Source organism: Medicago truncatula, chromosome 5 (assembly GCF_003473485.1).
Source record: "Medicago truncatula cultivar Jemalong A17 chromosome 5, MtrunA17r5.0-ANR, whole genome shotgun sequence".
In the NCBI taxonomy this organism is placed as follows: domain Eukaryota; kingdom Viridiplantae; phylum Streptophyta; class Magnoliopsida; order Fabales; family Fabaceae; genus Medicago; species Medicago truncatula.
The window spans coordinates 12,909,329-12,926,559 of NC_053046.1; the positions used below are offsets into that span (position 1 = coordinate 12,909,329).

The 17,231-nt window shown below is 31.2% G+C and overlaps 1 protein-coding gene across 1 annotated transcript; it reads right to left on the reverse strand.

Annotated features, from left to right (window-relative positions):
* Positions 1–4,835: 4,835 nt before the first annotated feature.
* Positions 4,836–6,059, reverse strand: LOC11409349 (abscisic acid receptor PYR1). The gene has a single exon (XM_003612867.4). It carries the CDS (start codon positions 5,940–5,942, stop codon positions 5,289–5,291), a length of 654 nt encoding a protein of 217 aa, XP_003612915.2. The 5' UTR covers positions 5,943–6,059; the 3' UTR covers positions 4,836–5,288.
* Positions 6,060–17,231: the final 11,172 nt, after the last annotated feature.

The window sequence follows — 17,231 nt, forward strand, 5'->3', positions numbered from 1 at the left end:
CATCTATGATATGATTTTTCACATGCACACAACTTTATTCTCTAACTTTCTCACTACCTACCCACCCTTATATAGGTTTGGATAGAGCGCTGTCGCAATTTCATGCATTGTGCCGTCAGTGTATTAGTGGTTGTTTCATTAAGATTGGGTGCATAAAACAACTAATTTTCTAAATCTAAAATTCTATGGTTGAAATCAGGATCGTTCGATTTTGATCTAACAATCATCCGATGACACAAACTGAACGGTGTATGATTTTGATAGTATGCACTACAAATCTCTCTTTTATCTACTAATATCGTGTTTGGTTCCAAATCTATCCAACATAACCAATTTGCTTTCTATAGTGAAAATAAAGAAGTTACGAATTATAGCTTTAAAAAAAAGAACGTTTGAAAAAATATTTCTACGGAAACAAACACTCACTAAGAAGGTAAGTAGGAACTTTTCCATTTGCCATTTCAATTTCCAAAATATAGGGATCCAGCTTCATTAGCATTTTGTTTTACTAGAATAAATTTGACAATGGGTGCAAGGTGAAAGAAAATTTGGATATTAGATATATAAAAGTAATTTGAATATATAACTTAATTTTTGCTTGAGTGGTTTTCTTAACAGAATAGTTTTCCTAGCACTATTTTCAAAAGATTATATCAGCACGCATTGCTTAATAGTAGTACATTTGACATTAACTGGACTAAAGATTTCCACCATACGTCCTTGAGTTTTCATACAAATATCTAATATAAGTCGTAAACCTACTACCTAGCTTTACACTATCCTAGAGTTGTGATAGGATGTTGATAGTTGATGGATAAAAGATTATGTCCAAATTCAACATATAAAGGGGAAAAAAAAACAACTGATTCTAAAATGAATAGCACTTTATTTGTGGAAGAAAAGAGACGATCATTTGAATGATCGTGCACTATACTTTAGGCTTAAGCTCATCTAAATTAAAATCGTACATATAAATATTTTGTACTGTCCTATATTATAAGTAAAAAAAATAAAAAATCACACCTGTACAAAAAATAAAGATAAATATACTTATTAAGAAAACTAAAACATAGTAGTTGGAATATAGTTTTTTGTGTTATCTTTGAAATAAGTTTTATAGGAAGATGTAAAAACAATTTTCATTGGTTATTGGTTGTTGAAAAAATGAAAGAGAGAGCAAATTAAATGCACTTTGCATTTAATTTTTCTTTGAAAAATATAATTTTTTGAAACAATATAATTAAACATGATAAAAGCTAGTCTTTTTTTTTATAATTTGAGACAAAGAAAATGAATTCTTTTTACTTATAATTTGAGACGAATGGAGTAAGTAATTAAGGCAAGTTTTTCTACACTAATACTAACTATATAATTATTTTGCTTTTATTATAAAAGTTTAATTAAGTAGATATTTGGAGGGTCTTCAGAGTCCAAACAAACGTCAAAATTTAACGAGCCTTAATAAAAATACACACATATTATTTATCGAAAATGGAGTTGAATCCATAATTTACAAGTGAATCAAATCTAATAATGATAGTTACAAGATTTTCATATCAACTAAAACCGTAAAAATGTAAATTTCTTATAAGTAAGATCATCTACAACGGTTTTTCTTTCAACACCATTCAACTTTTTTAATTCCTAACACTCCACATCATTTTATCTCTCTTATTTAACACTCATTCAACTTTTACCCTCTCTAATGATTTTTTCTTTCAACATCCCACCCCACCACTTTTTATTTCATATTCTTATTTAATTTTATATTTTTGTTTTTTTTATTACATAAAATTACAATTGTCGATTATAATTAAATTATAATAATAAACACTTACCAATTTATTTTTTAGTTTAAATTTCACTAAAAAGAAGTTTAAATTTTCAAATGAAAAGCTAATTTCACTATCAAGAAGTTTAAAACTTCAAAAGAAAAGCCAATACAAGGATAATAATTTGACTAAGATAGTGAAAAATTTGGTTTTTTTCTGTGTCCAAATCAAATGAACCAAGTCTTTATTTATAGACAAAAAAAAAACATGAATTTTGGTAATAAAAAAATTAATTTGCAATGAAATAATTGAGTTTAAATTATTAAGTTGATAAAAAGAAAAGACAGTCAATCAGAAAGTAACAAGTGTCCAGCATTATCATTTCCCCTATTCTCTCTCCGCATCACCCCCGCTCCACTCTCCCTTGTCGGCGTGTGTGCAACACGCGCCAGTTTCAGCCATCAGGAAATCGCCACGCATACCTATGCTTGCAGGTTCAACATTGTTGAATGGTTTCAATACTTCTCTCCTCCACATCATCTCTCAACACAATTCAACACCCCATTGAAGCAAAACCACATGTTGAAAGTTGCATTCAACACTACGATTGAACATGGTCTAACTAAGACAAATTATACTACAAACTGATGCTTATAATTTGTCTGAACTCTAATAATGACCACTAATACTTCTTAAAAATATACAATCTTTGTTGACTTTTCGGATGATATGTTGATTTAATCAACATCAATCAAGTCAATATATCTTAGTTGTGAGGGGTAGCACTTGTGTGACATATAGTTGAGTGACATTGGTGACATTGGCCAATCACAATGTCACAATTCTTGTGTATCTCTCTCTTTCACAAGCATTATGACATTGTGATTGACCAATATCACCAATGTCACCCAACTCTATGTCACACAAATATTATCTCAAGTTTTAATGGTTAAGATTATTAAATATAGAGACGATAACTTATCACTATAGTATAAGAATGGATTGAATGTAAACATATCCACAAATATTTGTTGACTAATTTTTTTATAGTCACAAACACAAATGCATAGAGTTTGGCCACACACATTACAAGATATTTTTTATGATGGGTCTTGATAATCATTGCCCTGAGGGTAATGGTTAAGGAAGCCAAAAGTAGTATGTTTGCATTGGTTTCAACAATATTTTGATTTTTAAAAAATTAAATTTATCACTTTTCACCATTTTTCAATGCTATATTTCTATTCCTTTATTTAATGCCCTAAGAGCAATGGTTAGCATTTTCCCAAAATGATTTAGTATTTTTAGAAATAATATTTTTATATGTGTGATCAAACACTATTTATTTATATTTGTAACTATGAAAGAATACCTCATATTTTTTTATCAATCATCAAATTTGTTTTTAGATAGTGAACTTAATACGTTACCGATGTGATTGAACTATCAATAGTGAAAGAGCCTCACATGCGACCAAAATGGTTACTGTTTGCTCAATTTTTAAGTATTGGTCAACATTGAATTACCTATCAAATCAAATGGTTCACAATTGTACCCACTCGTATGATTAGTTTTTTCAACCCAACAACAAAGGAAGTTGTATTGAAAATTACTTGATCCTTCCAGAATTTTTTAACAGTATTTTTCGATTTTTTTTTATGCCCTATAATGAAACCAAAAATCAATAACTACCCTAGTTGAAAAAAAAAAAAACCAAAACTACCCTACTTTAAAAAAGTTGACCACTATATCACAAGTTGGATTTGAGACATACCCTATGTCACAATTTCAACTTGCGACATACCCCCTATGTCACAAGACCCAATTGCGACCTACTTCTATTTTCAAAATTTACATTTATTTTGTCCTTATTGTATGTCACAAGTGTATGTCCTTATTGCAAGTCGACCTTGTATTCTCCCATCGGGAATCCTTCTCTATGGTCGATAATTTCACGGACGGAGAAGGTATTTGAAGAAAAAAAAATATTTCAAAAAATATTTTAAATATTGTTTTTTTTCTCTATGATGGGTCTTGTGACATAGGTGGTATGTAGGAATGGCAATGGGGGCGGACTGGGGACAGGTTTTGTCTTCCCCTCCCCATCCTCTACTCTCATATACTTACCCGTTACCCTATCCATATCCAACGGGGATGCGAAATTGAATCGTATCTCCATTCCCAATGGGTTCGGGTATTCCCGCCCCATCCTGTCCCTGCAGTGAATCAACTTTTTTTTTTAATAAAAAAAGAATTTTTTTTAAGCTTCAAAGGTAATATTGTAATGCATTATCCAATAATTTGCGTTCATTTTAACATTCTTACCGAATAATTCGGTTGCTCCTTTAACCATCAATGAAAGTTCTTATATCATGACAATCATCAAACCAAATAACATGACATATCATTATCAACCCCCTCAACAAAAACGAAAACATGATCTTTCTACATTCGGGTAGGGTTTGGGTATGGCTTCGGAGTGGGTACATGTATCCCCATTACCTGTCCCATGCCTGTATTATGAAATCGGGAAAAACCCAAACCCATACCCAACCCCAGTCAAATCGGGGAAATCCGTCAAATCGGTGTTGGTTTGGGCGGGTACCCATAAGCATGGATTTTGTTGTCATGCCTAGTGGTATTTCCCAAGTTGGAATTCTGACATAGGATATGTCTCAAGTCCAACTTGTGACAAGTGATCAACTTTCCAAAAGTAGGGTAGTTTTGGTATTTTTGTTTCAGCCATAGTAGTCATTGATTTTTGGTTTCATTATATGACATAAAAAAGAAAAATTCGTATTTTTCCCGAAGAAGGAAACATATTCCTTGAATGGGATTGCATGCACATTTTTTTTTTACCCTTTGATAAATAAATTACGGTAATCCAACGTTAATACAAAGATAAATAAAATCTGACCAAAAATTATTTGATACGAAATTGAATTCGTATACTCTATAACGTTTGTCGTAGATAAACTCGTTAATCATTTCAGTTCGATAATATTGCATGCATTTATAGTTGCCAAAATAATAGAAATAGTAAGAGAATATCACTAGGCGGAATAAAATCGAGGCTAAAAGCAAATAATATTCACAATGATCAAATCACATCAACAAGTCAACATTTTCTGTACAACTTGCATTGACTTATATGCCCTTACACATTGCAATTCACAACTTTCAAACTCGACGTGCATTCATTCATTCATCCACTTGAACATGTTGCATTATAAAAGTGGAAAATCTTTGTCAAAAAAAAAGTGGAAAATCAAATTCACCATAAAAGAAAAAAAAAAAAAAGTCTCGCACAAAATAAAAGAACTAAAAAAAACGTGATTTCCAATTTTTGGATGCATTCGAGAAGGAATGTATCCGAACACTTCTGATAAAAGACGTGTCAGGTGATCTCGCCGTTTCAGAAGAACAATACTTTCAACTTGCAGAAGACATTAATCAAGTTTCATTTCATTTCATTTTTTTGTGTGTTGAATAAAATTTGCGGTTCAATGGACCCTACTAATGTGACTTACCGTCACCGTCACGATTCTTTCCTTCGGTGACAGATGCAAGCTTCTGAAGATTAAGCTTCACAACGGTATCAGCAAAAAGACGCGTATCCTCTTCAGTATTACCTTCAGGAACATCTACGACATAAGATTCCAAAACAACGGTCCAGATCTCACCACCGTTATCACCGTCACCAAAACCGTGAACGGAAGTAACGGAACGGTAATTCTTCAAACGGTGTTCACCGCCGATGATACTGAAACCGGTAACACGACGTTCGTCATCAAGAACGTCGAGTCTCTCGGTGCTAGTCGCCGCCGGGAGACCGGAGATGACATTGACGTCGCGAGTGCAACCGACTTTCATTTGAAAACCTTCTTTGAGAGAGCAGCTTTTGATGAAGTGTTTGTAGATTTGCGGTTTGTCGAAGCTTCGGACGACGGACCAGACGGTTTGCGGTGGCGCGTGGATGCGTTGAGCGAGAAGCGTGGAGCATTGGTTGGGGCCTATGAGGTAGGTGTGGTGTGAGTTGATGAAAGGGATGAGGGAGTCGAATTCGTGTTGACGGAGGCCGGAGGGGAGTGTTAGGTGGTGTTGTGTGCGGTGGTTTTCGTCGGAATCTTGATCGGAGGTGGAAGCGGTGGAGGACTCTGCTTTCTCCATAGTGAGGAGAGAGAAAGCGAGAGTGTGTGAATGGAGAGAGAGTGGGGGAATTCAGTTGCGAAACGAGAATTTGAGGAAGAAAAAAGGGTAATATTGGAAAATCAAGTTTGAAATTCTGTTTTTTCTTCTGTTAGCTTAGCTATATATAGAAATTCGGAATGCCAAAGTAATACAGTGTATTGTTATATTTTGGATTTTTCTTAATAAATTGTTATATTTTTGAATTAAATATACATATAAAATCTTTGGCAAAAAAAATTATATATAGTATATACCAACATATAAAGAAGGTAAATACTTTTTATTGGGTTTTTCTTCAATTTTTGCCCTTTATTTTAGTATTATTAAATCTCATTAGAAAAGCAAAAATCTACAACAATAAAAATAATATTGAACATTATAAAAAAAATTATTTCGACTTTATATAAAAAATAAAACATTGTGTTTTGGTGTATTAGTTTTTCTTTCCATTTTTCCAATCATTTAACTATTTTTGTTATTTTATCTTTCATTGTCATCTTGATGTTTGTATAGATAGTAAATCTGTAAATGTAAAATTAAACTCTAAATAATATTTGCGACAGACTAGAAACTATTAAAATAACAAATTAAAGGTCAAAATTTAGAGTAATTTTTGTTCGGACAAATGACCAAGAATGCACATTTGGTCATATTCAACCACAATTTGATAAGACATAAATATTTAAAGTAAAAACGAGAGGAAAAAATTTCAATAAAAAATGAAGAAAATATTTTCTGTCTGCAAATTGCAAATTGGTAACACGATAAACACACACGAGAACATGATAAGTGCTAGAAAGTGTTAAATTCATGATGTATTTTAAGCACTTTTCATTACTTGTTTCACAAGTTATTTGAGGAAAAGCCATGAAAAAGTAAGAAAATGTCTTATTATGCTTTTTATATCTTATTTAACCCATTTGTGCAGAAAAGAAGTGATCAAAACTTAAACAAATGAAAGAAACACAAAAAGTAGCAAAAACAAGCAATATGTCGCCATAGCGGGAAATGACAAAACAGAACCTATTTCTTTTTGCCTAAATGTCGTTGTGGCGACAAATGTCCTGCCCGACAAGAAAAGGCGGTTTGGTGTAAGTGATGAAGTGGCAGAAATCCATTGGCAAAGAAAGTTGATGTCGTCGTGGCGACAAATGTCCTGCCGGACCAGAATGTCAAATTGTGCAGAAAGTATAAAATTCTATTGCATTCATTTTAGAGAGGATCCTATTACATTTGTAGAGAGAGAATAGGGCGAAATTCTTCTGTTTTCACAGTGCAAGGGTGTTTGAGTGTGGATTCATCAAGATTCTTGAAGAAATCAAGTTCTTGGCATGGATCTTCATCTTTCTTTCCACTTTTGTAATGTTCTCATGACAATGATGAACTAAATCTCCTTAGTTGGGATTAGAGGTACTTGATTAAGTTGATAATGTAAACTTTTGATCTTTCAATATATGATTCTAACAATTTACATGATATTGAAGTTATTCTTGCAATTCATTTCCTATCTTTGATTTAATTGTTATTAAAAAGTACTTTTGAATCTATGTTTAGAATATTCATCTATCAAAACAATGGTTCTAGACATGGAATCAATGTTTTGATAGTCACACAAAGTATCAAGACTTAAAGCTTTCGGATCATTCAATAGATGGAGAAATCGTCGATTAAACGATACGATCGACAATTGGATTGTTTAATAGTTTGGGAAATCAACGATTGAACAACACAATTGATTTCACAAGATTATTTGGACACGAATAGTCTTGTTGAGCGATACGTGATAATATCGGTAAAACGCTAGAATCCATATATGTGGTTATTAGGTTATGTTTGACGCTTAACCAAGGAACTCTAATTCCAACGTTTTTACGCCTTATTACTCCCCGTTTTTATCTTCGCAATTTAGTTTCCTTCGTTTTAAACAAACAACCAATCAAACTATAGCTTAGAACGATATCGATTGTTGAATGGCTTAGAATATCACACCAGTCCATGTGGAGACGATAACGAAAATACTTACTTTTGATACTACATCAGAACACAACGAGATGGTGACAACTTCGTCAATTGTCGACAAAGACTGTTAGTGAGGAAGTTGTTTTTTTAACTCTCCACCGAGGCCAATGCATAGCAAGTTCATTGCAACAACGACTTTGCTTGACGCCAACAGGGATCTGATTTGTGTCTTCAATAGTGAGTTTGGTCGAATCTAACTTTGGCCATTTTTTACTTGTGCCATTATCAATTTTGTTCATATTTGTGTCCGCTCATGACAAAAGTGGAAAAATTACTCATAAAAAATGGATGACACCTGACGGGAAAGAGAAGTTGAAGAGAAGAAGGAAGACAAAGTTGTGAACATGAAAAACTATGAGACGTAGGTTGTAAGAAAGTGAGAATATTTTTTATTTGTCAAAATGTGGTTGGATGTGTCCAAATGTGAATTCTTGGTCACTTGTCCATGCAAGAGTTACTTCAAAATCATTTTTTTAAATAAAAATAAAAAATTAAAAGTTGTATAGGATTAGGCCTCAGCCCACATCGCCCACTCAACGCATGACGTTTCAACAACTCATAATCCTTGTCGCTCAGATCAGAAAACGATATGGGACTTCTTGTGCGTTTCCCCTCACAGGAGCATATCGTGTCTAGTCTGGTTCGTTTACATAATCTTTAACGACCTCCCACATATCTCCTTGTTGGGTTTCACGAAGTTAGTTACAATCATGCACCACTATATAATTATGGATCCACGCCACACCAAGGTATGATCACATTTTCACAACCTTTCGCACACTTTCCTTCTTCATTTCTCACATTTACTTGAGCATTAGAGTGCTAGCCTGTTTTGCAGATTCCTTTCTGCTAACTGGAGAACTACTTACACTGCACTGAAGAACTACTTCCACTATATAAGAGACCACCTCTCACGAACACTTTCACCAATTACTCATCGTTTTGGTCAACTCAAGATTAAAAATAAAATAAATTTACTAATTAAACTGTTGGCCAAATGTATCTTGAGGTCTTTAAGTTTAACTTTTGTACCACTTAGACCTTTATTTTAGTTTTTTTTGCAACAAATTGATTTTTTTTCTATCCAACTTTGTTAAAAAGTGTTAAAGACCATTTAACATTGAGGTAAAAGGTCCAAAAAGTCTTTATGATGCCAAACATGATTACTTACATACATCTTTTTCTTATTATTTTCCAATTAAATCCTAATTTTACAAATAAATATTTCATCAACAACATTATATATAGTAAACAATTTTGTTTCAAACTAAGATTGAATAATACTCCTGTAAATAATAGTTTTGGGAGAAGTGAATTTGGAACTACTAACTTAGCAATAAACATCCACATAAACAATTTTTAACTGAGTTTGATAGAAAGAGGATAATGATGCATATATTTTATGTCTTAATAAAGGACTAGGTGCACAATTTTACTGACATAAAGGATGAATATGAAACTTAAGGATTGTAAAGGATTAATCCAATACAAACATAAAACTTAAAGGACCCCAAAATACATATGGTTTTGAATTGTCTTTATTAACCAACATTACATTAAGTTCAAGTGGTAAGAAATTTGATTTCCATAAGCCAGTGATTAAAGATTCAATTTTAACTCTTACATATGAAGAAAATTTGAGTTAGGATGAGAGAACACGCCATGGGTGCATTATCGTTGAACGACGGAAGAAACATCGTACATATAAAATGGTATAACTCAATCTATTTATTTTCTAAGTAAATGAGGTACAAATTGTGAGCCATTTGCAATACCGTAAATTACAATAAAAGAGAAAGTACAAGAGATTGGAGGGACATAAAACCTAACATAGTGAAAGCAAAAAAAACAGGCAACTCAAAAGGTAATACAAATCAACTCAAAGGGGTAAAGAAACCACAACTAGACAACCCAGAGGACGGGCAAATCCAAATTTGAAGCAAATATCTACGCACCATGTGCACAATCAAGCAAAAATGTGTACATGTACGAAACCAAATTGCAAAAAAATTGTGTGTGAACGTTCACGACCACCGAACTCATATCTTGATAACGTCAAATGAACTCGGCCGCCAACATGAAAGCAGATCCACACACCTACAACTCTCTCCATCGAAACATCAAAAACTAAAAGATAAATTGTCTTTTTTAATTATTTAAGTGGTAATCATTATTAGAAATCTATAGAGAAAAATATTATATTCAAATAACAAAATTACAATTATTTTGATTTTTATATTCAAATAACAAAATTACAATTATAATAGCATATTAGTATTAGAAAAATTAAAAAAAGTTTGAGGAAACTGTGGTCGCTATGACCCCCTTCTAACTTTGTTCTTGAAGAACACACTTAAATACTCGAACTATACCAATTTGATTTGATTATCATGTTTCAATATCATATGTAGATGGTCAATTTCGTAATTGTCCTTTCCTAATCATTGATTAAAAAGTCAAGTTAAACTAAGGAGGGTTGAATCTACCAAAATGGACTATTCTCCTAAAATATGATGAATCAAAGTTTAAATTACAATCGAAAAAAATTATGTATATATTTGATGTTTAATATATCTCGAATATAATTATCTAGAAAACATGATGGAGGATTCTTGTGCACTCTCTAATACTTGAACAGAGTGCACCGGATAATAATCTCTTAGAAGAGTTTGTCACATGGTTATGAATTAGTTACATGGGTATCAACATATATATAAATACAGATCTCTAAGAATTACACAATAGTTACTTCAATATTACATTTTTTTTTTATTTGCAAGGATTAACATGTTAATTATTATCTTAGTTTTTTTTTTCTTTTTACCAAGACTTGAACTTTAAACCTTCAATTTTTTTTTAATAGTATTTAGTTCAAATTAATTGAGCTATCTAAGTCCCTGATATTACACATTGCATTCATTTGATGGTAGAGTCAAAAGGACAATTTAGATTCTTTAAGACAAGTTGAATTAATAGAATTTAATAGAATATTCGATGCTACGGGAAGCATCAATGTCAACGGGAAGTTCTTGTAGTGTAAGACAAGTGAATGGATTAATTGATTTTCATATACTATACCCTCCTATCCTTTTTATTATAGGCAAATGAGCTAACAAAAGTTGATTTAATTCTTTTATATTATAAATTAAATTAATTAATTTTTGTTGACAAAATCAATTTTTTATATTCATTCAATAAATGATGTATTTGTTTAATAATATAGACCAAATATATCATTTATTGAATGAATTTAAAAAGTATATAATAGTGACTAAAGAGAGTATGTACTAAGAAATTAGTCTCTAAATTTGTAACAAAAAAAAATTAGTCTCTAAACTTATAATATTAGTTTAGAGACTAAAAAATAGTTAAACCTTATATTAATTATTGGTACAAAAATTAATCCACAAGAATCAGATGATAACATTTTTTATTAGAAATAGGTTGAAATTAATCATTGAATGGAATATATTATTGGACCAATTCAGCAAGTTCATGATTATCATTGTTCTTTTGTTTTTTTATACAAAATTATGATTATGCTTAATACCTACAAATTATGATTATTGGACCAATTATGATTATGATTAATACCTACAAATTTGATTGAATTCTCCTAAAAAGAACAAAAGATGATCATGTCACAACGACAAACTGTCCATTTGTAGCTACTACTTGATTCCATAATCATGTTGTAATATCTTTTTTTTTATTAAAATGTTCACTTTCTAAAAACTAAAATTGATACAGATGATTGAATATTTTGCTCATATCTGCTGTGATTTGGGTTCAGATGTAAGATTTCAGAATTGATATATTATACACAAATTATATTGTAAATTTTTAGTGAAGTGGTTCTCTCTCACATTGCATCTAAGTTAGCTTCTTGGTTTCAAAGATTTATTTTTACAGTGTCGCATCCAATCAAATAAATATTTTTTTCATGTCAAATATAAACCTTTCATTTTTTTTATCTTATTTTTTAATGATAATATAAACCTCTGATATCTTATAGGTTAGTAGCTTATAGTGAGAACGGAAACTACAACAACATGTCATGCATGTCCTACTAAACCAACCCTTAGATTTCGTGTACATTATTGGTTAGCAGCTTAAAGGCATGATCATCAAGTTGTTTTAATTTTTAAGACTTTTTATTTTATTAGTGGGAGTATGTATTTTTTTATAAGATAATTAATCACTGTCTGAGTGAGGGTGTATCTGATTCCAACTCCTTATCATTTTTCAATTGCACTTTTTGTAGGCGCTAGCTAGCTACTCACCAGGATTTGGTTTGGTTATTCTAGTTGATATACATTGCTAAATACAAAATGTCAATGCTAAGTCATCTCATATAAAAAAAATAAAAGGTCATCCCAATTATGCATAAAATGTTATATTGGAAGCAAAAAAAAAGAAGTTATATTATTTAAGTCATAATATATATACCTTCATTCTTGTTTATGTGACATTTCAGTTTACTCAAAAGTCTAATATGGCTTTATTAATAATTTAATTTAAAATTGTATCCTTACTTGTTTAATTAATAAGAGAGTTGTTTTAGAAATATAATATATCAAAGTGATAAAGAAATTAAACCTCAAAAATAATTTTAATATAAAATGAATAGTATTTTTACTAGTAATCTGTAAGCAACACTTATAATGAGAAATTTGAAATTCAAATTTTTTTCTTCAATATATTAAATGAAAGAACAAAATTTACATGCAGTACTATTTATTGTTATTCATTATAAATTACAAATGGATTAAAAAAGCTTTAATTAGGATATTATCGGTTGTGTGTAAGTTGTAAAAAATTAAACTATCAGTATATCAAATTTGTTACTAATTACCCAAACACCTGATAGTTTAATGGCATGTCACATAATATCCACAAATATCATGTTGGCCTATGTAGAATTAGATTGAGATTTCTTAAGTAAGGTTTCAAATTCAAATTAGTCACTATCATTTCTCCATAATAATTGGAAAAAAAGCATTTCTATATGATACAAAAATGTTTCTTGATACAATTTTCAACTTCTATATTATTTCTTATCTCTAGTTAATTCCGACACAACACCCATCCAAGTTGTATTTTATATTGTCTTAGCCTATGTTTGGTTGAATCACGGCAGGATTTCGTGTTTACAGTGAAGTTACAAATACCATCTTCTCAAAATTACGGCATAAAGACCTCAAGGTGTGCTACTGTAGTAGCAAAACGTGAAACCAAACACACTATTTGATACGGTGTCCAACTTTTATGTGTCTAAGTAACACACCTCATAGAAAGATTCTTCAAACTTATAAGATATAAGATGTACAAAATTTAGAGCCAGATGAGATCTATGGCATCCCCTCATCCAATAATTCAACTAAAATAACTAGAAATAATAGATTGTCTGAATCTGGAAGGAAATGTGAGTCTCACACAGTTCACAATTTCACATGGCCTTCCTGTCCCATAAAAACTGATCATGGTTCATTTTCCCAAGCACACTATGCTTATACTATATATAGAATTAAATACTAATACTAGGACCAAGTGAATCCACCAAAATCCAACCTCATATACTTTATTATTAAGGAATGGTACTACTAATATGTAGAGCAATCAACCAGAGTTCAAACAGCAACATGATCAATGTCTACTACTAATTAAATGTAGCAAAAGAAATTATAAATAAAATGTTAAAACCATTAATTTTTACAGCCTAGTAGGTTAAAATGTGGCCAACTAATTGGAGGCACAATTTTCTTTTCACCTTTGGGTTTCTTTTCACTCTTCTTGCCTTTTTTCTTTCCCACCACTACCACTTGTTGCTTATTAGTAGAACATGTGGTTTTCGTTTGAACCTTCAGGATCTCTGATTTTTCCTGCATCAATCAATATAGTTTAATTAAAATAATTTGCAGCATACTTAAGATTTTGTAGCCATATATAAAAATAAATATCTAACACTAACACGGTCACACAGACATTAGATTTGACAGTTGACACTGACACGTAAACATTGATAATAATTTAAGAAAGAGAAAAATTAAACTTAATTACATGTATTAGTGTTGTGTCGATGTCAAACACCAACATATGCTGAATATCATGCATGTATGTAATCTAAAGTTAAATATATAACCACTCCTAAGATGTTGTGCAAGGTAAATAATTGAGAAAAAGAAAGGTTATAATGCTCATAATAATATAGTATATGAAGTTTCTAGCAAAGGATATCCTTTTTTGTATCATAAACTATTAATTGTTTGCAGAGCCTTATGCATAATCTATATAGATACAACCAAAAGGGAAAAGGTAAAGATATAAAATACTATAAGGTCCATTCATGATGCCCATGATTTTTTTTTTAGCAGAGAATGTGGACTTCTTCTGGCCTAAAATCCCAATAAATTGGAATGGGATTTCCTACTGTAACTGCATCACGCAGTTGTAATTGCGTCACACAGTTACAACGGTGAGCCGTCTGATTTAAATAAATGGTCTGGATTGTTTTACTGTGTAAAACCGAGTTTAAATTTGAACCATCCAATCTTAAATCAACGGACGAGATTTTGTTACAGCGTGAAATTGCGTGTAACCTTTACAGCAGTAAATCCAAAATCCAATAAATTTTCATGTTAGTATGTCTTGGACCAAAACTCAGACTATATAGTATTAAAAATATCTTAGTGAAATTGAGTATATTTTTGTGTGAAAAAGACATATAATGTTATCTTTTTCTCATATGTACCACTAGAGATTACTATTTTCCATCAAATTTATAAAGGAAATTTATTCAAAGTTGTTCAATTCACACTACTTTTCTATTAGAGTAATGAATTTGTTTATTTTACCTTCAATGCCAGTGTGTTATTATGATTCTGAGGCATAATTTCTTTGTCTCCATTATGATTTGGAACATTGTTGAAGGTTGGAAATGAGTAACATACTTCTCCCTTGGATCCTTGGCTGGATGAAGACTCTCCAGAAGCTACTGTGAAAGCACGAGACAGAGGATTGGAGCTTCCACTTGAATCTATCTCTACACAAAGCTACATATACAAACATGTATTCAATGTAAATTTCCATGTTACTAGAACATTGAAACTTTAGAATAATTAAATTCATGTAATGTTGTAACGTGTATGTGTGTGTATAATGTTATGACAAATGGTTTTCTACAAAATAATGATCCTAATCAATATAAGTGTGACTCTTACTGTGTTGGATCTGAATTTCCAAAAAATAATTGTGTCACATAGTTACTGAACTTAATCGTTTCATCTTAATTGATGGTCGAAATTGGTATAAAATTAATTTTGTGAATATATGGTATAAACGTTTCAATCTCAAATCAATGATCGAGATTGATGCATGCTATTTTTACTGCATGAAATTTGGATCTTAAAATTTCTTGTTGTCATCAAGCATTCATGCAATCGTAAAATTTACAACAATGAACTTTTACTTTGCATTGTCTCTAATTTTAAGAGAGATGCAAGTAAATGACTGATTCGACGTTGTAAATTCACTAATCGCATGGTTTCTTGATAGCAAAGAATCCAAATCAAATTTTGTGATGCAAGATTTAAATTTTTGAATTCATGCAACTCCGGATTTAAATATCAGACGACTCACATTTTAACTTTGTGACAATGTATGAGTCATATTTAAATTATATGAAAAATCATAACATTAAGCATGCATGTTAGTAATCAAGATAACATGTTGGCGATAGAATAGAATATAAAGTTAAACCTGAAAAAGCCTGTTTTCAAGACAGGCAACACGATCCATCAATGTTCCTTTAAAGTAGGCCTCTTTGATAGATGCTTCAGAAGATTGTTTTTCAGCAGCAGTAATAACATTGCTTCCACATCTTTGTTTTCTTTCTAAATACTTCATCTGTCACATCAAACCCAAAAATACACATAGGAAAAATTAATTTGATACATGTGACAAAATTGATTTTAATATGACAATTGTAGTAAGAAGAAATTAATGAAAAATAAGCTCACAACGAATTCCAAATGATCGAGCCTAGCAATGAGAGGGATTGAAGAGGAATCATGAGAAGGTAGTTTGAGATCATCCATTTTGGAATGTTTGTGTTATGTTACATAAATGTAGTGATTTATTTCATGATATATATTTCATGTTATTACATATATATGACTGATTCCCTCGTATTTTTTGGAGTAGCGACATTTTTTGAGACACCTCACTAGTCATACATACATTAGTTAGTTTGTTATGCTGTTATTGTTATGTGGCAAAGACAATTTCTCTAAGTATCTCCATTCCTTATTTATGTGAATGCTTAAAAAAAAAAAAAAAAAAAAAAACCGTGTCACATTCTTTTTGGTCAAGACCTACGAAACACAGATATATACACAGACACTGGACATGATACAGACACGGACACACCGACATCGCTAATAATTTGAGAAAATCATATAATTTAGTGTAATTATATATGTCAGTGTCAGACATGACACGTGTTCAACACGTCTAATCCGAAGAGTGTCGTGCTTCCTAAGTCAAGACTAATATGTTCACCAAGATCCATTATGGACTTATGGCGCAAATCTTTTTTTTTTTTTTTTTTTTTTTGCTAATATGATCCAGATCTTATGTATGAAATTAAAATGTTCAAATTCTAATTAAGGAGCTGAGTCAAGCCGCTCACTAGCTTGATTGAGCCGAATTTGAATTGCATAAATATATCGGTGTTAAACTCGAGATGAGTATTGAATTGAACTTTATTAAGTTGAGTCAAGTTGAACCAAGTTCGACTCATTTACAACCTTAACCCAAGTTGATGTATAATCAAAATAAGTGAAAACCAAGCAAGAGACCGTTTTAATTATGGGGCACACAAGAATCAAATTGCAGCACCAAGTGTTAAAAATATATCATGATAATAATCAGTACAAAAGTGATTTTGTCAAAAACAGGAAAAAGGTGTGTGCTTAGTTAAAAAAATTATATTTTTATAATTAATATATATATTAAAAAAATAACAGAAGCCACACCTCTATTCATTCTTGCAGTAAAACCCTGCAGATTTCTAACTTCAGCCTCCTAATAGCAACAGTAGCGACATCAACTTCATCGTTTCCGAGTTAATTGCTCCTAAATTGCACAAGAAATTTTAAATTTGTGTACGTTGTCTTGAAAGTTGAATCTATGTTTCTAGCAATCTAAACTGCTAATAGGATAATGAGAAAACAGCAGACGCATTGTATA

What these genes read in the sequence shown, in the direction of transcription:
- LOC11409349 (XM_003612867.4), bottom strand. Translation starts at nt 5,942, where the DNA reads ATGGAGAAAGCAGAGTCCTCCACCGCTTCCACCTCCGATCAAGATTCC.